General features: G+C 36.9%; 2 protein-coding genes and 1 long non-coding RNA gene across 4 annotated transcripts; 2 read left to right on the top strand and 1 right to left on the bottom strand.

The window, feature by feature from the left end:
- The first annotated feature begins 3,167 nt into the window (after positions 1-3,167).
- LOC107586344 (retinol dehydrogenase 12-like) lies at positions 3,168-6,627 on the top strand. Of its 2 annotated transcripts, XM_016273670.1 has the most exons (7): positions 3,168-3,287; positions 3,860-3,975; positions 4,127-4,282; positions 4,429-4,533; positions 4,734-4,943; positions 5,047-5,239; positions 5,359-6,627. In XM_016273670.1, the coding sequence occupies exons 1-7, from the start codon at positions 3,265-3,267 to the stop codon at positions 5,459-5,461; spliced, it is 906 nt and encodes a 301-aa protein (XP_016129156.1). In that variant the 5' UTR covers positions 3,168-3,264; the 3' UTR covers positions 5,462-6,627. The 2 variants fall into 2 exon arrangements, with proteins under 2 accessions (XP_016129156.1, XP_016129146.1); XM_016273660.1 differs by lacking the exon at positions 3,168-3,287 and having other exon boundaries at positions 3,901-3,975; positions 4,116-4,282.
- Positions 6,628-8,560: 1,933 nt separating this feature from the next.
- On the bottom strand, positions 8,561-19,503 carry LOC107584282 (oxygen-regulated protein 1-like). Its single transcript, XM_016270842.1, is given in 6 exon segments — positions 8,561-11,964; positions 11,966-14,313; positions 14,471-14,627; positions 15,775-16,454; positions 17,519-17,637; positions 19,418-19,503. Coding segments are annotated over 4 exon segments (6,303 nt in total). The 5' UTR covers positions 16,444-16,454; positions 17,519-17,637; positions 19,418-19,503; the 3' UTR covers positions 8,561-8,835.
- A 318-nt stretch (positions 19,504-19,821) lies between these two features.
- Positions 19,822-20,603, top strand: LOC107584291 (uncharacterized). The gene is made up of 2 exons (XR_001609124.1): positions 19,822-20,010; positions 20,511-20,603. It is a non-coding gene; the product is annotated as an uncharacterized lncRNA (long non-coding RNA).
- The last annotated feature ends 308 nt before the right edge of the window (positions 20,604-20,911 follow it).

Below are 20,911 nucleotides of genomic sequence, written 5' to 3'. Positions count from 1 at the left end.
TATATATAAAAACATATATTTGTACTATCTGCACATGCACATTATGTCTTTACACTTAAAAATAAATGTGGAAACATTTTCTCTGAACACATAAAATGGAATAAAGACTATATATATATAATGTAAATCCATCCAATGTAAATACTGTAAATTATTTAATGCATTATAGACAATAAAACACCAGGTTATTTCCAAACATTCTGTCATGCAGAACAATTTTTTTAAGCTTATAAGGCACAAAAGCATCAAAAAATGGAAACCATTTGGAAAGCAAAATGGAAAAGAATTCACTACATCAAAAACAATATACAACATAGATGCTATAAACAGTGAAACCATCCCTTTGAATTTATAAGTTTGCATACATCTCTACCAGCAAATACAATCATATCAAAGCAGCTGAAAGCAGTGACAGCAAGAAATACTTCATTTATATGATGCATTTCTTCATTCTTGCCATATTCACTCACATAATATACTCTGAATCCTTGATAGGGCACAAAACAAAAAAACATGACCGACAGGAAAACAATGTTTTTCAGTTGTGCCCAGAACTCTTGACGTTGACATGTGGCCTTTCCAAATGTCTTACTCACGTTGAGTAGAAAATAAACTTGGAAAAATGCTAGCACACTCCAAACCAGTATTACTAGTATACAAATAACATAGTTTAATGTCTTCACACTAGGCTGCATGAGAGCCTGACCGAAATGAAAGCACTGAGTTGAATCATTCTGCGTCATTCCGTAGTTAGAAATAGTTACTGGGAACATAGAGCCAAATATGATCAACCAGACGGTTGCGCTTGCAATCGTGGCGTGAAGGATGCGATGAAACTCTAGCTTGTGCCGCTGATTAGAGTGCTCCACATAACGCACAATTAGAAGGAAGGCATAGAAGATGAATGCAAGATACATGTGGGCATGGATCATAAGACTGACAATTTTGCAGAAATACATGCCCAGAATCCAGTCTTTATCAGAAGCATAATAGTAAATGCGAAAAGGCAGTGTGAGAAGGAAAATGGAGTGCACTGCTATCAGGTTGATCACAGATACTTTGGTGAAAGAGAGATGACTTTGAGACTGTAGCATACAGGACATTAGTACAACATTCAGAGTCCCAGAGAGAAAGATGAATATGTATAAGACCAGAAGAGCAATTCTGAAGTCCTCCGGCAGGCCAGTTTGGTTTGCAGTGTTGTTTATGATCATGCCTGACACTTTGGAGAAATTTTTTTTTGTTTTTACTTGCTCTCAAAATGAATAGAGAGAGAGAGAGAGAGTTATACAGTATTATACAGCATGTACATTCATGTTATTACAAAACAGTGTCTAAGAAATGACTTTTAGATATAAGATGAAACATAAATATGAAACATAAACTCACATTTTCCCCAAACTCTTTTCCTGGTCAAATGTTTTGGCCCTGAAAAATGCCAGATAGATTAATCACATTTCTTCTTTTGAATGTTTATCTAAATTGATGCTTCAACTTAAAAAAAAAAAAGAGCTTGATGATTTCTCCTATCTTCTGGGGTGTTTTAAATGTGCTGAACTTGATGTTTCTTTCAAATGATGTAATATTAGCAGAAGCAGAAGTTTCAAAACACTTCCCTAATGCTTCTAAACACATTTCAATATTAAAGGAAGATGCAAAAGAGAAAAATAAGGAATAAATACATACATACATACATGCGTACGTACTTACCAAATCTATGTAACTGGCTGTTTTAGTCAGGACAACCTGCAAATGTATTTGTGAAGATGTTTTTTGTTGTTGTTTTTTATGTAAGATGCTAACAACAGGGTTATTCTGAAAAATAATACTGAAAAAAACTATTTTAAGCTATTTTTTCCTTATACAGAGTTTGGCATGAGAAAATGATTGCAGATACTTACCAATTTACGAGTAGTATCAATCATACAATATTCCTTCATCAACAGCATGCAGACAGTTTGATGTAACTGAGACAGTTCATCCATTTGCTGTTGGTGCCTAGAGAGCTGAAGATGAATGTGATGTCAGCTTGTCAGTTCATGTGTAAATCTTCTGTCAGTGTCAAACGGCCAGCCTCCAGAGGCTTTAGGAAACACCTCCTGACTGTTATTTGTCATAGTAAAGATTAAAGATTTACAAATCTCATGCACAAGGAAGTTAGTGAGTTTTACAACATGTCAATATTTTCCTTTTCAGTCTGGCCTTCCTGCTCTCTTTCTCTCACTATCTTTCTATTACATAATCCTTTGTGTTTTAAATAGTCTTATTCTTGTCTTTTGCTAGCTGAGGATGAAAGGTCACAATATTCTCATAAGACTATGTTATTTTCACAATATCCTAGTAAAACTAAGCAGTATAATAATGGTGGTATACCCAATGGAAGTACACTCCAATTAATGTTTTGCAGTAAGATGTATGCAGTGTATAGGCTTTTAAATATTTAATTTGTCAAGGAAACAAATCATTTTTTAAAAATCATTCAAAACAATTATTGTACTGTTAAAAACAAGGTAAGAGGAAATTTTAAAAAATTCTGAATCAGGTTTTTTACAGTGTCTGTTGAGACAACAATTGGAAAATCCCATTAAAATCTATCTATCTATCTATCTATCTATCTATCTATCTATCTATCTATCTATCTGTATGTCTGTATGTCTGTCTGTCTGTCTGTCTGTTTGTCTGTCTGTCTATCTAGCTAGCTAGCTGTCTGTCTGTCTGTCTGTCTGTCTGTCTGTCTGTCTATCTGTCTGTCTGTCTGTCTATCTATCTATATATCGTATTACAATACGTGGTCACCTTTATATTTCATGTTTTTTTAGAGGAGGAAATCTCACTCTAATTGCATTTTTCTAAATAATTTTTTTGTGTGTACTCCATTGTACTGCTCATATACACACAGCTGATTTGTCACCTATCAATTGTTTTAAATCAGAATGAGCTTTATTGAGTTATTGAGTTTATTTAAACTTGAGTTCTTTATTGAGTTTTTAAATGGTTTTGTATATTTTTAGGTTATTCATATATTTAGGTTAAAAACCTGCAGCAAGTTTCCAGAATCTACAAGGAATGCAATCACACTGAGTTAACAGTAGATCAGTGCTTTAAACCGATTAGCTGTGGATTAGTCTGTTCAGTTTCTAATCCACACCATTGCACTGTGGCTCACGCTAAACAATGCACTTTTCAGTCTTTCAGTGCAGTATCTGCAAACAACTCCAGAGGGAAGTCATGTGTTGTCTTTAGAGCATCTTTGCATTGAGCAAGATGTCCAATATATACACTCTGAGGTAGGTTTAACATTTCTGTCTTTTGATGTAAACTTACAATTGACATAAGTAACATTTCTCACAACTTTTATGTATTGCTTCTACAGTAATTTATATTTGTGACCCTGGACCACAAAACCAGTCTTAAGTCGCTTGGGTATATTTTTAGCAATAGCACAAAAAAAAAAACATTGTATGGGTCAAAATTATTGATTTTCCTTTTATGCTAAAAATCATTAGGATATTAAGTAAAGATCATGTTCCATGAAGATATTTTGTAAATTTTCTACTGTAAATATATCAAAACTTAATTTTTGATTAGTAATATGCATTGCTAAGAACTTCATTTGGACAACTTTATAGGTGATTTTCTCAGTATTTAGATTTTTTTGCACCCTCAGATTCCAGATTTTCAAATAGCTGTATCTCGGCCAAATATTGTCCGATCATAATAAACCATACATCAATGGAAAGCTTATTTGTTCAGCTTTCAGATGATGTATAAATCTCAATTTCGGGAAATTGACTTAAAATGTAAATTCTGTCATTTGTGCACTGTTCCTTTAACTAACATTTATGATGCATTTGCACAGAGAAATGTTTGGTGGCCAGTGGTCATCTAGCGCACGACTCGATGGCAAAACAGTCATTATAACTGGAGCAAATACTGGCATTGGAAAAGAAACCACAAGAGACCTGGCAAAACGCGGTATCACATTTATCTTATTCTTGTGTGCCGTTTGTAATGTAAATCAGATTCTAGAAACAAACTAAAACTAAAAAAAACATGAGATGTATGTTACACAAATTGATTTAGGACACCAATTATAAAAGTCATGGTTTTTGGAGTTGTTTCACAGGTGCCAGGATAATAATGGCTTGCAGAGACCTTGAGAAAGCAGAAGGAGCACAGAAAGAGATCATGGAGGACTCAGGGAACCAAAACATAGGGATCAGGAAACTAGATTTATCTGACACCAAGTCAATCAGAGAATTTGCTGAGGTAATCAACAACGGTAAGTGATTAATATAAGAGTTTTACACCAAAATCTGACTGTGTATTTGATCTAACAAAACAAAAATAAAGCAATTCACTCAAAGCAATTCCAATGTGTCTCCTACAGTAGACCCAAAATAATTATTAAAACCCTCTTGTTTTCAGAGGAAAGAGCTATTCACATACTCATTAACAATGCTGGGGTCATGATGTGTCCCTACTCTAAGACAGCAGATGGTTTTGAGATGCAGTTTGGTGTCAACCACTTAGGTAAAGTGTTTTTCTTGTTCATTCAAATGCAATGTGTCATAGACCTCTTCTTTAATGCCTCTCTTAACTTATAATACATATGTTACCAATAATATTCCTTTGCACATCTTTACCTTTGACTTGCTGCATGTTTAATGGTGCAGACTTACTGTATATGAAGTGTGCTGTTGAACAATTACTTACACTTGTATGTCAATTAGGTCATTTCCTGTTAACCTACCTGCTGATTGATCTGCTGAAGAGATCTGCCCCCTCAAGAATCATCAACCTTTCCTCCATGGCTCATAGTTGGGGCACAATAGCACTTGATGATATCAATAGTGAGAGGAATTACCACAGTAGAAGGGCATATGGTCAGAGTAAATTGGCCAATATCCTTTACACTCGTTCCTTGGCCAAAAAACTCAAGGGTAAGTGATCTTTAAAAATTCTGGAAGATTAAATAAATGGGAAAATTAATGGGTACTTGTGCCAGGAGAGTACTTTTTGATCTATCGTGAATTGTATCTTCAGACACAGGTGTTACAGCATATGCAGTCCATCCAGGAATTGTGCGGACAGACCTTAAAAGACATATGAATCTCGGACTTCTAATCATGTGGAAGGTTGTCAGACCTTTCACAAAGACCCCAGTGCAGGGAGCACAAACTACCATCTACTGCGCAGTGCAACCAGAATTAGACAAAGAGAGTGGTGGCTACTACAGGTATTGAATTGTGTCATACTGCATTAAATACAGTTGCAGAGGCAACAGATATAAACTGACTGGATCCCATAATGGATTTGTGTTTTGTTTGTTTTTTCTGTCTTTCCCATTTTCTACAGCAACTGCAGACCTTCAAGATGCACCAGAGCTGCTAGAGATGATGAAATGGCTGAGAAACTTTGGGAGCTCAGCTGCAAAATGCTGGGAATAGTCTGGGACTGAACGCAGTGTTTTCCATAAACAATTCAGCATATGCATTTTTATTTACTATTATTATTGTTATTTACAATTAATTCCAACATGAACACCCAAGGAAAAATGCCATGACACAAACTCGTATCAACAAATATTTATTTCTCAGTAGGTTGTTTTTATTTTAAAGTTAGCGGTCAAACAATATTTCCAGTCAGAATAAAGAACATTTTTCCCCCATTCATAGACCTCCATTTGCATTATCAAATCCATTTGCATTATCAAGTGGTCTAGACTCTGATATAATTACATTATACGGCGAGCATGTAACAATTATACACTGGACTTAAAGTCAATAGCTGTTTGACCTTCCACAGGAAATATTTCCTTAAACCCAGCACTGTTTAACAGTTTTTTGTGAACTAAGCTAATTTGTCCAGATCTAGGAGCCTCTTAGAACAAGCCCTGCCTATATCCATTTATTTAACAGAATCAGTACTTTAGTGTTTGTTCAATCTCTTTTCAGTATGTTTTGGTGATTTCTCAGACTTTTTTATTTTTGTAAAATGTAATCATTTAATTATAAAATTAATCTATACAGTTTAATAAAATTGATCCTTTGTAGAGGTGATGCAATTTTATTTGATATTAGCACAATAAAAATAATCACATTTAATGTGATAATGATGACAGCTGCCTTCAATACACTTATTCACTGTTGTACATCATATTTTTACATTGCGCTCTTCCCCGAGGATATTGTGCTATGATATTAATACTGCATTAAAAACTGCATTTTTTTAATGTAAAAGACAAATAATAAATATTTTCAATTTAACACGTAACACTGCTAAATGGGTTTACCCATGGATCTATTGTTTGTCAGTGACCTAAGAAATACATGAATCTACAGGACCAACAATGGCACAAAATATCAGACAACAGAGCATTATTAACTCTTCTCCTATTCTATCCCAATTACATGGTTGAAGTAACAATATAAATTACTTCTGAGAACTTCCATACAAAGACATTTTGAAATGTGGGGTAACACTTTAAAATAATGGTCTGTTGTTAACAAATAACTATGCAGTAAACAATAGGTAGTACCACATTAACACCGAACTTGATACTATTAACTAATATGGAAGCAATATTAACTGCAGTAAGTAATAGCAAATTTAGGACAAAAGTAGTTCCTTATTAGGTATTCAGTAGTTACTAAATAAAAATATCCATATTGAGTGCTGCTTGCTAACTATGATCAATTAATAAAGAAACCAATTAATTACTAACCACAACAGTAATGTGTCTAAAAGTAAACTATTGTGTTGTTTTAGACAATTATTATTTAGACATTATTTGCGGAAACGTATTTATGAATATTATATCCCCCCAAATAAGTTGGCTACAGGTTGAGATTGTGACTACTATACTCTTTCCAAAGAGTTGTCAAAGCGTTTGTCAAACTTAAACACAGAATAATAATAATAATAATAATAATAATAATAATGACAATAATTAATAAAAAAATTAAATAATTATGAAGGGATGCTGACAAGCCCATGATTGGATTAGTTCACTATTATGAGCTGTATTCACTGTCAGTTCAATACTTCTCAGACTCCAAAACACCTACCTTTAGTGACAGTATCCTGGGAAAGACTTCTCTTTAGGATATGAATATAAACAATGATGGTCTCTTGTCAAAAACCATTTGCATCCTTAATGAAAATATTGACTGCATTGTGTTAAGCACAAAACAACATCTTCCAGATTACACTGTCTGTTAGAATATCACTAGGGCCTCACAAAAATGTATGGCTGTACAGTATGTGTCAGATATAAAATATATTAAATAACTTAATAAATTACTTGTGAAATCAATGTCAACCCCTCACTAATTACTCAAGCATTACCTTGTCAGCCCACAGGAACCAATATTGGTCTGGACCATTATTTTAAAGGGAAAAACACGTTAACCTCTCACTAACTACTCACTACTCAACCTTGTCAGCCCACTTGAGTATTAGTGCCGGGTTAAGTTGTTTAACTTGTTAACGTGTTTTTCACTTTAAAATAATGGTCCAGATCACTTGTAGTTCCTGTGGGCTGACAAGGTAACACTTGAGTAATTAGTGAGGGGTTGACATCAATTTTACAAGTAATATAATAAGTTTTTAGAAATGTTAATGTTGTGATTAGTAATTCATTGGTTATACTTTATTAACTGGCCATAGTTAGCAAGTAGTTCTTAATGAGGATATTTTTATTTAGTAATTACTGAATATCTAATAAGGAACTACCTTTGTCCTAAATTTGCTATTACTTCCCGCTTAGTTAATCTTGCTTCCATATTAGTTAGTAGGGTCCCACTTTATATTAAGTGGCCTTAACTACTATGTACTTACATCAAAAAATAAGTACAATATACTTATTGTGTTCATATTGTATTGCAAAACACTTTTGCTGCTATTGAGGTGGGATATGGGTAAGGTTAGAGACAGGTTTGGTGGTATGGGTAGGTTTAAGGGTGGGTTAAGGTGTAAGGGATGGGTCAACAGGGTAATTATAAATGTAATTACAGAAATTAATTACAGATGTAATTACATGTGGGTTTTTTTAAATATAAGTACAATGTAAAAACATGTATGTACACAATAAGTGCATTGTACCAAATGGTTAATTTAAATGTAAGTACATAGTAGTTAAGGCTACTTAATATAAAGTGGGACCGTTAGTAGTATCAAGTTCAGTGTTAATGTACTGTAGTACTAACTATTACTTCCTGTATAGTTACTTGTTAACAACGGACCACTCAAAGAGTGAGAAAACACATCTTGAGAGGTCATTCAGCAGACCACTCTTCAAAAAAGGTACTTTGCAATGCTGTTTTAAACTTGCACATGCAATGTTATGAATTATAACTCTTTTTTAATCTTAGTATCCCTTCTTAGGAGTCTCTACATCTCTTGGGGGGAGAAAAAAATCAAGCATATTTTAGGGCTAAATGTAATTTTTTTTACCCAATAAGAGACAGGTTCACATTAGGAAACAAATGCAACAATTAAGTTAATTTCTTTTTCTCTATGAGAAATACCACTTAGGAAGTTCAATAAATTCAAGTAAATCAGATGATTTGTGCAATATAGCCCCTGTGAAATGAAAATACATGTCTGAAATAACCCAAAACTGTTTAAAACAGGCAAATGTTTACAACTGAAAGCTTAAATACCAGCAGGCACCAAAGTGAGTAAATTAAAGTCTTTTCACGGCAGTTAAAGACTGTATGCCTTTACATTTTGCTGTTCAAACAGTTTAAGCACATAAGCTACTACAAATTAATTAAATCTGACAATACCTTAAATAGAAGTGCTTTTAGCTGGTTTATTTTCCCTTTTGAACTATAGAATTGGGCAGTGTTGCCCACACCTGAGATTTAGACCCTCCCTCGACTCCTCCTCTTGTACTCGCCGGCTGTCTTGACTTTGAGATCTGTTAGTACCAGATCCCGACCCCTCCTGAGGATGAACTTTCCCATCAGGCAGTTTGAACTCAACAGATGCGAATGAAGACATACTTCCATTATTCTTTGCCCACATTTTAGAGGACTCACCCATCGGAGATACCTTAAGTTTCTTGTTTCTCCTGGCGTTCCCTCCACCGTTGCCATTCTTGACACTTTGGGCATCCAAGAGAGGATCAGAGTCAATGCTATGTGCCATATTGAAGTATGTACACTTCGGTGTAGGGGGTTTAGCCATGTCCTCCAGCTCCGAAGAGGATATTACAGCCAGAGGCGAGGCTTGGTTCTCACAATATGGGTAGGCTGAATCCTCACTTCTGTTGTCCTGCGCCGTGTCAGCTGATGTAGTGTCTCCATTTCCGTACATTTCCATAGTTGCAGGAGGAGAGTTACGGATGAGGTGGTTTTCCTTGAGAAGCCACCTACCTTTATCAATCAGCACTCCCTCTCCAGAGTCCACGTTGTCTTTTAAAGCCATGCACTGTACCGACTCAGAGTCTCTGTCAAGTGAACTTTTATCGCTTGGCGATCTATTGTGGAATACTGTCTCTTGGATTGCGCTTTTTGTATCCTGAAAAGAAGCAAGACTGCTGCTTTTTAAACTTGGACTGGGAGTGGGTTTTGTTGTCATCCATGTGGACGATTTCATCAAGCCGTTTTCTTTTACATGGTTTATTCTTTTTGGCTTCTCTGAACTTCGTTTTATGATTTCTCGAAATATACGTAACCTCTCCGCCTCTTCTCCTCCACTCTCGGTAAAAAGCTCCTGCGACTGGTACCCACCATTGTCGGATGTCTCCGGCCTATAATCAGACAAATCTGATGTATTTGGGCTCGGGAGACATTTTTGACCATATTGATTATCTATCTTTTGGCAAGCCATAAACATCTCCCTCATTTTGTGTTTGTCTGGCTCTATTCTGAGGTTGCCATTTGAATCACATGTGACAGTCAGGGTAGAGGACAACAAAGCCGAATTAATTAGGTCTAGCAGCTCTTGTGAAATCTCAGCTGGATGTAGTAGATAATGATAGCCATGCTCCATACCTAAACTCTCAGCTTTCTCAAACTGGTGCTCACTTGTACTAATACTGCCGCATGACTCCCCTTCCACAGAATCTTTATTATCAGTACAAGAGTGTCTAACACTATTCAAACTATCATAAGAATCAAGCGAACCCAGGTCTTCCTCTTCTATATCACATTCTTCAGCAGAACTGTCCTTTTTAGTGAGACTACCTTCCTCTAATGTCTGCACTTTGCAGGGTTCAGAATCACTTGTGTTTGGCTTTGTTTCTGTCACATCCTCATCCGCAACCTCAGGATCAGAGATTGTACAAGAGTCTGGTTCAGCATCTGGATCTACTCGTTCACAAACTTCTGAGTTCTCATGGTCCACTTCATTAATGGCATGTTCTTCCACAAGCCCATTTTCAATTTGTTGTGTTTTCTCATATTCAGCTTCAGGAGTCATACTATTTTCATCATTACTACTATATTGAGGGCTGCTGTTGCAGTGTGGATCAGGATCCTCACCCTCTGAGATCTCTGGCGCATCTTCTTGTTGATTTTTATCTTTGACATCAGGAGACATCACCTGATCATCTTCTTGGCTGGATGATTCTAATGTTTGCTCTCTACATTCACCCTCTGTATCACGATGAGGTGATGATGTCTCTGAGTGAATGGAAATACATTCTGATGAGATGGACTTGTTTTCTTGTTCATGCCCTCCATCACTAATTGTTTCCTCAAAATCAGAAAGTTCAGCTTCCTCTCTGACGCAGTCCTCAACTGTATTGTGCTGATTGTCCTCATTTAGCTCAGCTGCCTCTCTATCGGAAAATGGCACACACTCAGTTTCTGATGCTGAACATGAGTGTTTGGCATTTGTGTCGTCGGGTTCTGAAGCATCTGATTGTTCGCTAGTTACCCTGATGTTCTGAATGATGTCCTCCTCCTCTACATCAGTGTCTCGTTCTTCTATAATCTCTGGCGTTACATTGTCCTCTCTTTCACAAATATTGTCTTGGTTATCAGAGAGCTCAGAAACTTCTTCTACAGCTACATCTGTTATTTTTTGTTCTGATGTTGGAGAACGATTTCCTTCACTATCTTTGTTTTCAGATTCAGAACCTTCATGCATTACCCTTTCTTGCATGTTCTCTGCATTCATCTGGTTGTTATCAGATGTTTCTAAAACCTCTGCTTTACTTGAATCACTACCATTACCCTCAGGTGATTGAATTGGCACTGCTATACCAGAATCTTCCTTACCCATGTCCTCTTCTATAGTTTCTGAGTCAGGGGAATGAGCTTGAATTAAACACAATTGCTGAGATTCTGGTTCCATTTGATCATTGGTTATGTCATCATTGGTTTTGTCATTGTCTTGGTCGATATTCACCTTTTCCTCTTCCATGTCAGCAGCTTTCTCTAAACTACCACTTAAGGAGCCATTTTCATTTTCCTTTTCTTTACCCAAAATTTCACGAATGGTACCATCATGTTTGATTACGTCTTCTTGATTAAAATACTGTAGTTCTCCTTCAACAAGAGAGGAAATCTCTCTGTGAAGATCTTCAGGCAAGTTCAGTTCATCCAATAACTGTTCTATTCTAAAACTGCACTGTTTGTCCTGATCTTCTGTTTCTCCTTCTAAGTCCACTTCTACGGCAAACTCCTGCTCTGAGAATCTTGGTGACAGCGGCGGACTCTCTTCAAAGACATTTAGCTCCTGGAAATCTCTCCAGCTTTGTTTTAGTTTGGATGAAGTTGAACTTTGAAGACTGGTCAAGCTGGCCTTTAGCTCATCTTCATCTTTAATACTAGATATTTTTTCCAAGGACTGCATTACCTGCAGGGCCTCTGGACAGACATTAGAGTTGCTGGCTTGTGATTCATCTTTGTAGAGGACTGAAAGTCCATCTCTCAGAGTCATCAGAGACAAGAAAGACAGAAGAGCTCTCGAGGGAGACCCAAAGGCAGAGGCCACCTGAGAGGAAAAAATCCGGGAGGCTACTCGACTTTTCCCTTTCCAGAGGTGTTAAGTGGATCGGACTCAACGCCTGCTTGATGGACTGAACAGACAAACGCAACTGTTGCAAAACCGGTTTCATGCCTGACCTAACTATGACCTCTGTACTTTGTGATGTCCCAGAAGGGTCAGGAGGAGCCAAGTTCTCAGATGACTTGTGCATTCTTACTAGACCCTCCTTTTCAGAATGTACTCTCAAAATTGGCATCGATTTACAAAATGCTCTCGGCCTTTGTGGCTCGGTTGGCTCTCCTTCACACATTATTTGTACAGGTGGGCGAGAAGTTGGCCTCTCGTCAGCGTTATCTTCTAGAGAAGAGCCTTCAACATCTACGCTTTCTTTTTCAGGGTCACTTTTAATCTCAGAGCCATCAGTGGAGTCACTCCCTATTTGGAATACTGCTCTTGGTACAATCTCTGGATGCTTTGTCTCATCATCGTAGGGCAAGGATTCTGGTTCAATTTTATTTAGCCAGCTTTCAACGTATTGATTTACACTGGAGGAGGATAATTGTAGCACGGGCAATGATACACTTTCACTCAATTCCTGTTTTTGTTTAGAGGACTTTTTTGATCTGACACCATTCATTGACCTTTGTTTCGGTAGCCTCTTTATTGGGGCTGGCGGTTGAATGTCTAAACTATTCTTCTTTAGTTTAGGCCCCTGAGAGTCATGGTCATTTGTGTTTACTTTATGGGAAATGTCTTTGATAGTTTTATCTTTTAACTTGAGATATTCATCTGACCGACTTTGATTCCCTGTATTGAGATTAAAGTGTCTAATCTTTGGAGGACTTTCAAATGTTTTTGTCTTCTTACTTTTGTCTCTTACAGCTTTGTGTTCACGTCTGTCACTTTCTGCTGAGCCAGTCTTTTTCTCTGATCCTGTGTGGCCTAGTGTGTCTGACGTCATTTGGAGGTCTTTTGAAGACCCCGGAGCACTGCCCCTTATTTTTCTCCCAAATCCAGATGATTCAGAAGAAGTAATTTTCTTTGATTTTTTGGACTTTGGCGTATTATTTTTATTACTAACAATGCTTTTATCATCAGAGACTTGTTCCAACGCTGCTGCTAGATGGATAATTTCCTTTTCGGTCATTTCAGATGTTCCCTCAACCAATGTTTGTTTTTCATCATCAGTGAGGATGGATGGATTGTTGTTTGTATTTTTTGGAGGTGTTGAACAGGCTGATGATAATGATAGCATATTGGATTTTCCACCATCCTGGGAGTTGGAACTTGTGGAATGCCTAGTGAGATCTACATCGCAATCATTACTTGACGAACGGGGTTCTGAGTCTGTTGAGCCTGGCTTGCTTTGAGGCAAAGCTTTTGTGTGATATCCAGGCTTGTTGTCCACATACACTGTATTTGCATTGTAATTGTCACACGTACCCTGTGATTCATATATGTGCATCACAGTCTCTGTTATTCCCATCGTCCCATTGTTTTGTAGCTGAAGAATCTGTGCAACACCTGAGGATCTAAAGGAAGTGTCAGACTTTTTCTGCTTAACCTCTCCCAGTTCACTCTTCCCAGGTTTTGACACAGTTATTGTGCTGCTGCTACTGTTGCGACTGACCACACAGTAACCCTCCGTCAGCTCTCCCTGTGCAGTTCGCTCCATGTATGAGTACGCACCTACTGTACTCTCCTGAACTTCAGTCTCTGAAACGGTTTTGATGTTTTCGACTGAGACCTCTTTTCTTTGTTGTCTGGGACCTGGAGTGGGTACCCTTCTATAGATGGACTTGGGCTTTTCAGATGATGTATCACTGCCATAATGTTCCCTTTCTTCTTTGATGAATCCTACAGATTTGTTAGCGAGTGTATTGATTTCTTTAGAATCTAGGCTGTGAGGTCCATTTGACTCTTTGCCTGAGTCATTGGTTACATCTAATGAGTTTGCACCTAATTGTGGCTTGGAATTGCACACTGTCCTCTTCTGGTTATTATCGGAAATGCGGCTCAGTGTAGTTGTCCAGTGGATCATTTCCTCTTGTTTTATAGTAAGATGCACCTTCATCTCCACTGTCATGCTGCCATCTTCATTGACCCGAAATGATTTTTCAATGTCGTCTTCGGTAGGCATAATGGGGTAATTCCTCTGCTCCACACCATCCGTACAGTCACAGGTCTCCATCTCATCTGATCCCACTGGCTGACTGCCTTCGGTTTCCATTGATTCATTATTTGTCCTATTGTGCTCTGTCAGATTTCCATTTAGTGACTTATTGATCTGCTCTACAAGGAACCTCTCAGAAGATAAAGAGAAATTCCTTGATCTTGAAATAGTTCCAGCTGGAATCTTTTTTTCTTCTTATGGACGAATGATCCGATATTATTAGAAGACAGAAGATGGAAGATGGCAAGGGGAAAAAAGAGAAAAAAACATTATCAATTAAACTCGAAAAGTAAAGCAAAGTGCAATAAATTGATAATAATAAAAATAAAAAATAAAATAATTTTGGCTTACGTAGTAGTGTCTCAGTTTGTGTTGGATGCAAAGATTCATATATCCTTGACTGGACTTTAGTGGGAGCTTGGAGATTGTAGATTCCTGCTCTGAAGGGTTCGTTACCAGCTGCAACAACAATCCCAGAGCACAAGATGAGGGCAGGAAGTCCCTCAACCTATAAATAGAACAGAAACTTATGTGCATATAATAATAATAAATAATAAAAATAATAAATAATAATAAAAATAAAAAATAAAATAATTTTGGCTTACGTAGTAGTGTCTCAGTTTGTGTTGGATACAAAGATTCATATATCCTTGACTGGACTTTAGTGGGAGCTTGGAGATTGTAGATTCCTGTTCTGAAGGGTTCGTTACCAGCTGCAACAACAATCCCAGAGCACAAGATGAGGGCAGGAAGTCCCTCAACCTATAAATAGAACAGAAACTTATGTGCATCCAGTAAATAACATTTTTCATTTTTTCAGAAACTTTAGGACATAAGTTTGACAGCTAACATGAGCTTTAGTCAGTCATGTGTGTGACATTCCTCAAGACACCATAGGAACAAGAGTGATTATAGTGTACTCTCACAGCTGGGAGTAAGAATTAAAACATCATGGCTTAGTACATCAAGGATTGACGGAATGACTATAACGAACAAAGACATGGTATACTTTGAAGCTAAAAAGATTGAAATCTTGCACAAAACATACCTGATAGACTAAATATTCAATGACAAGGCAAAGCAAAACTGTCTCAAAAATGTTTCAGGACAGGTATTGCAAAAGAGCCGTTAAACAGTGCTAAAATCTTTTGTACAAAACCAAAGCATTACAGTGTAATATCACTGCATTTTAGTTTATTTTATGTTAGTTAAAGATGTAGTAGTATAATTGAGTGTTTACATAAAATGGATCAAATTAAGAACTTCATACTTTTTTAAGGGCACACTGATGTGTGAAACAGAGAAAAATGATTTCAGTAACTCCTGAGATTAACCATAGTGTTAGCAGTTTAGATTCTTAACTAGCTGCCAGTTACCAATGTTTCCTATAATTTTAATTAGGAAAACCATTATATATATGATATCTTCCAGCCACTTCTATCAAACTTCTACAATTAATTCAAAATGCAGCTGCAAGATTAATCTTTAATGAGCCGAAAAGAACGCATGTCACACCTCTGTTATATATTGTATATATTGTATATTATATATCGTTGCTCTTTTGTTAGTTTTGACTGCTTTTATTGTCCTCATTTGTAAGTCGCTTTGGATAAAAGCGTCTACTAAATGACTAAATGTAAATATGATATACTTACTCTTCTGCCATCTTCTGTGTAAAGCTTCACAACTGGGAACTGCATCACTTGAGAAAGATAATCCAAAAGGGCTTCAAAACTTGGGGCTGTTCTTCTATGAAGAACAACTACTCGCTTCATACTCGGATCCCTGTTTTTGTACACCGTCAGTCTTTTTGGTGTTCGTACCACTACTGTGTTTTCTGCCATTTTTCCTGCCCTTGTGGTCACTTCATTTCTCTTTACTAGCTGCCGGACCAGTTCTCTGCGTGCTTGACGTCCTGCACTGACAGGTCTGGTAGTGTTCCAAGGGACCTGTCTCTTATGGACCTCATCCAAGTTAAAAGGCTTGACTTTCTTCTGATCTGAGCACAGATAAGAGCCCCCATCCTGCACATCATCAAGGGTGCGGACAACATGTGTTCCCCTGGGTGTCGTGATGGTCCTTACCCCAAATGGCAGAGGCACTTTCTTGGAGAGGGCATCTAGAAGGGCATCAAAGGTTTTAAAAGTGCGGCTGTTGATGACCATCTGGTGCCCTGTGAACTGAGGGTCCCCGCTCTTGTAGAAACATACCCTCTTAGTAGTAATGGGGTCTGGTTGGGGGTGTAGTGATCTGGAGACCAATGTCTGCACACTCCCCACGGATATGTCGGGATGGGGTGCATCATTAAGGTGTGTTGTGCTCATATTAAGAGATACTGAAGAAATAAAAAACAAGAGTTAAATAAAAAGAAAATTCCAGTTTAATATGACTTTTCTCAACATCACAGGGTTTTTCTTTTTCATTGTGCATAATAAAAATATAAATTAGGAATTGTATGCAATAACATTGTTCTGTTCTTACTATCAGTGTCCCATTAGGTTTAATTCTATCGTACTGAAATTGCTTCCAAAATTCACGTTGTGTCACCCATAAAGCAAGTGTTTTTGTAAATGAATGTACTCTGGGGGACTTTCAGCTGATGACAACAAAATAAATGTGATATGCTCTTTGTAATGAAGTCTTTATACTTTGCAATTCTTACAACTACAAATGCATTAAAAAAATCAATCTGTAGTTCATTAGCAGCAACAGCTACATTCGTCTTTCAGGTATGGTTTTCAATTTTTCATCATAGTCATTAATGAAATGGCTTATTGCAGTCAACAGAGAAATGGCCTTTCTTAAGGACTAGAAGAGTTTGCTCAGGAATGTTCGCTTAACATGGTCAGGTATAAGAATGGAAGTCAATGAACAAATGCTAATGCTAATATTTACGGAACTAAACTTAAACTAAGTATTGATAAAAACAAACAATGTATATTTTTATGTTGATCTTAAAAAGATCTCACTAAAGAAATATGGGAACAGGTCACTAGTTCTAAAATGTACTGAATTCTATTTGAAAACATCATCTTTATACAGATTGCTTTGCCGTGTGGCACGGACAGCCTCATTCAATTGACAAATCATGTTCCACGATAATTTTTCTGTGCAGTAAACTACTGCATAACAGCCACAAAACATGTTCTAGAAACCATGATTCAAAAGCACATGTATATAAAGTTCAAACATAGTAATCACTTTTTAATCTGCTGCAAATTCAATCCATACAATGTCTCTTAAAACAAACACCATACTGTATAATATCTTATGATTAGCACACACTTTCTACAGCAGGTTAATGTATCAATATAAACATTAAAAATATACAGAACATGTTACTAGTTTTTATGCTACTATTTAGATAAAAACACAAATATTTGAAGCCACTCGTCCTACCTTATTTCACATTTTCAGGAGGGTTGAGTTGGCGAGTTTGTTGTCCATCAACTGAAGAGATTATGAACAACGCTCAAGGCTATTTTGGGACGGCAGGCATCAGGGTCGATTTGTGTAATCTTTGGTCATGATTAAACAGCATTTTAGAGAAAGAGCATCAAGAATACTATCATTGTACGCCTTCATCTATTAAAACAAATGTAAAAACAGAAACTTTTGAAACTTGTTTGTATAATCTAAGCATTCGCACTAACATATAATGAAACTGCATATTTAGCCTATGAGGTTTCTAACAGTACAGTACTGATAACCATAATAACAGTAAGTGTGATACTGAATGACATACAAACATAAAACATCATAATTAAGTTAAGCAACAACCTCCACGCAAACCTTTCGGCTGATCTCAACTGTTTATATAGCATAATACTTGCATCTTTGTCTCACCTGACTGTATAATCAACTAAGCAAATTACATTTGTACACGCTGTTTTAGTGGTTTTCACTTAAACGTAATGAGACATGAAGTATTTGTTCTGCTGTGTGTGATATTCAGCAGATGGGTGAAGGTGTTTCTAATTTCTTGCAGAGATATAAGCAGATTTAAGGCCTCTGTTAATAGGGATTAGAGTGGGGTGAAGTGGAGAGGTTTTATGCTGTAGCTGACTATAAGGGAAAGGGAAGTCTCAGCTGGTAAAGCATGTGTCTCTCAGTGGGAGCGTAACTGTGACTAAGGAAGCACAGCAGGAATATTGTGATTGTGATTGGTTTACAGCAGAGCAACAACAGTTCATAATGCATTACATCTGGGGAGATGCTAATCTCGTATCACATGAATCAATCAGCATGAGATATGGATATGTACAGAATAAAAGACTGGACTTTACTTGCTGAATCTGTTCATACTTGAACTTTTATTAATTTTTTCTTCATAATGAGACGTTGTGCAATGTTTGTTCATTGATATTCAGCAGTTTCTAGTCATCTCAAGGCTCCCCGTCATGTCTCAGATAGTTTTACAGGATTTCCTTATCAGCATGGGGTGGAGATTAGCCTGGCAGTGTTTCTAGGGAAATTTCAAGCAGTTTGGTTTCAGCGAACAGTTTTGCTCACTGATCAAGCTCTTACTCTATTCTATAACTACTGTAGTTGAGTTTCAGAGCAGCATAAGGTACATTCTAGCTGTCATTATCAAAACGTGCCATAATAATTATTGATTTTGTTGGTCATGTAGGTGTTAGAGCAAAACAAATTCACTGGATGTGGAATCACGTTGTCTTGATCTCTAAGGATTAGAGGCTTGCACACATGCAAGGCGCTGAGTAAGACAGACATGAGATTTTATTTAATAACAAGCAAGCACTGGGAAAGAGAGAGTGACAAAGCGCATTTAAATTACATCAATAACATTAAGAGCAAAGAGCATTTAGTAACTGACTAATTTATGTATAATTATATTAATTATATATAAACCAGTGTTACAAACGCCAGGACCAATATATTATTGATAGCAAAAGACATATTTAGATAAAGTTTTATTTCTTTCACTGTGTCATATACCAAGAATATGTTGATATAAGGCCACAACTACTTATTTATTGAAATCTCAAATGTAATTTTAGAACAACTAACTTCCATCTATTAAACTGATTCACTTCTTTCTTCATTCTATTTCTCTGTCTGTTATAATTAATGCTGCTGCTATGACAAACCTTCCGGCATGAAAGTCGGAAATTTTCAAGCCAAGTGTTGAGCTTGAGCTTTGAAATCCTGCTGATTTGTCAGGAAGACAATTTAGGCCAATATGACTCCTTATACATTCAAGCAAACTACTGTGATAGGTATTAGACTAACAGACATTCATAACATTTGGAGGCACACAACAAACCTATAGCTTACCACTACATCGATATAACTCGAAATGCGCACCAAAAGAACTGGTTTAGTGATATATCCCCACTAACTGAGTAGAAATGCATTGTCAGTGCCACCTTATCCGACAGCAAAACCTGTTGTTGTTATGTTGTGTCAGCAGTTGTAGTAAAATGAGCACGATCGCACTCTAGTGTTGCAAACAGAGGTTACTGGAATCTCACCACAGGGTACTTTCAGCACAAATCACTGCCAAATCGCTCCATACCATACGGCTCAAGATATTTTACATCTTGTGCATAACATTTGAATCACTTATGTCTGTAATTTCAAGTGGTTGTAAGGATAAACTACATTAAAAACATTAACTCAGAACGCTTCCAGTGTGTAGCGCGTTCGTTTCCTCGATTAGTCTTGCCTGCGCTTTACGTCGATTAATTCATGGCGCTGCCAGAGCTGTAGAGAGAGAGAGTTATGACAACTCCGTTCACTCCAATGGACCAGTTTTTTACAGCAATGGCGGATCGTGGAGCCGCTCAATAGTTCCCGGAAGTTAGCGCTCACACTATCAGCGCCGTAGAGATGCGGCAGAAGAGACCGCTGTGATGAACTTTTAAAAGGTATGACATTTATAGAACAAAATAGTATATTATCAGCACTGCTAATCAAATTACCCTGTGCATTGAAACAGACGATTATTAGATTATTCCTCACTTTACGGGATGTTATTCATTCTCTTCATGCAGTTTCATCCATCGTTGTGTAATTAAGGCTTTTAAAAGTGCTGGTGGGGAGTTATTTAATAGACTTGGATATATTGCAAACGATGCAGATGGGCATAAGTGAGAATGAAAAGTTTGAAATAGGCGAGCAGTTTTCATTTCAGAATCATGCTAGGCTACATTTCCAAAAAAGGTATTATATACCACTATATTATATTATATATATATATCTCAGTAAATCTATTCATTATTACTGTGTTTTATACTTAAACGTCTTAGCTACTAAAGAAGTACTGTGTTGAAGGAACAGACTGAGCAGTGATGCCACAGGACTGCAATGTGATGGAGCATCACTTAACCATTTCTCTTGTGTTTTTCCTTCGCTATCTTGCTTTCAGAACGAGAACCACCTGAAGACTCCCTGTAAAGAGACATCAACCTCACAATGAGTCTCTTCACTGGTTTTGGCAAGTCTTTCCCTGCTCTTTGTGTCTTTGTGGAAAAAGTGCCAGTTCCCTAGTATGATTACATCACATCTATACACCACATATACTATGTAAGCTATAAGAATAGCTGCTGACTGTATCCAGCCTCTTACGAAGACTTCAAATGACCCAACACCTGTGAAGAGATGATGCCAACCCTTGAGAGGACTTCAGATGAAGCTGACTCTGAATAAACATACAAAACTGCTACATTATCCTTGCATTGTAATCAACATGATCACATCATGTAACCATTGCTTTCATTTGTTCATTGTTTCTGAATACATGACGTTACTTAACTGCATGATTTGTAT

The sequence above is a fragment of the Sinocyclocheilus grahami genome, unplaced genomic scaffold (assembly GCF_001515645.1).
Source record: "Sinocyclocheilus grahami isolate Dianchi unplaced genomic scaffold, SAMN03320097.WGS_v1.1 scaffold5.1, whole genome shotgun sequence".
In the NCBI taxonomy this organism is placed as follows: domain Eukaryota; kingdom Metazoa; phylum Chordata; class Actinopteri; order Cypriniformes; family Cyprinidae; genus Sinocyclocheilus; species Sinocyclocheilus grahami.
The sequence above is the reverse complement of the archived record's forward strand: the minus strand, read 5'-3'. Positions and strand labels throughout refer to the sequence as shown.

What these genes read in the sequence shown, in the direction of transcription:
- LOC107586344 (XM_016273670.1), top strand. Translation starts at nt 3,265, where the DNA reads ATGTCCAATATATACACTCTGAG. An exon ending in AAGAGACCTGGCAAAACGCG is followed by an intron (nt 3,976 to 4,126) that starts GTATCACATTTA and finishes GTTGTTTCACAG; the next exon opens with GTGCCAGGATAATAATGGCT. An exon ending in GTTTGGTGTCAACCACTTAG is followed by an intron (nt 4,534 to 4,733) that starts GTAAAGTGTTTT and finishes TATGTCAATTAG; the next exon opens with GTCATTTCCTGTTAACCTAC.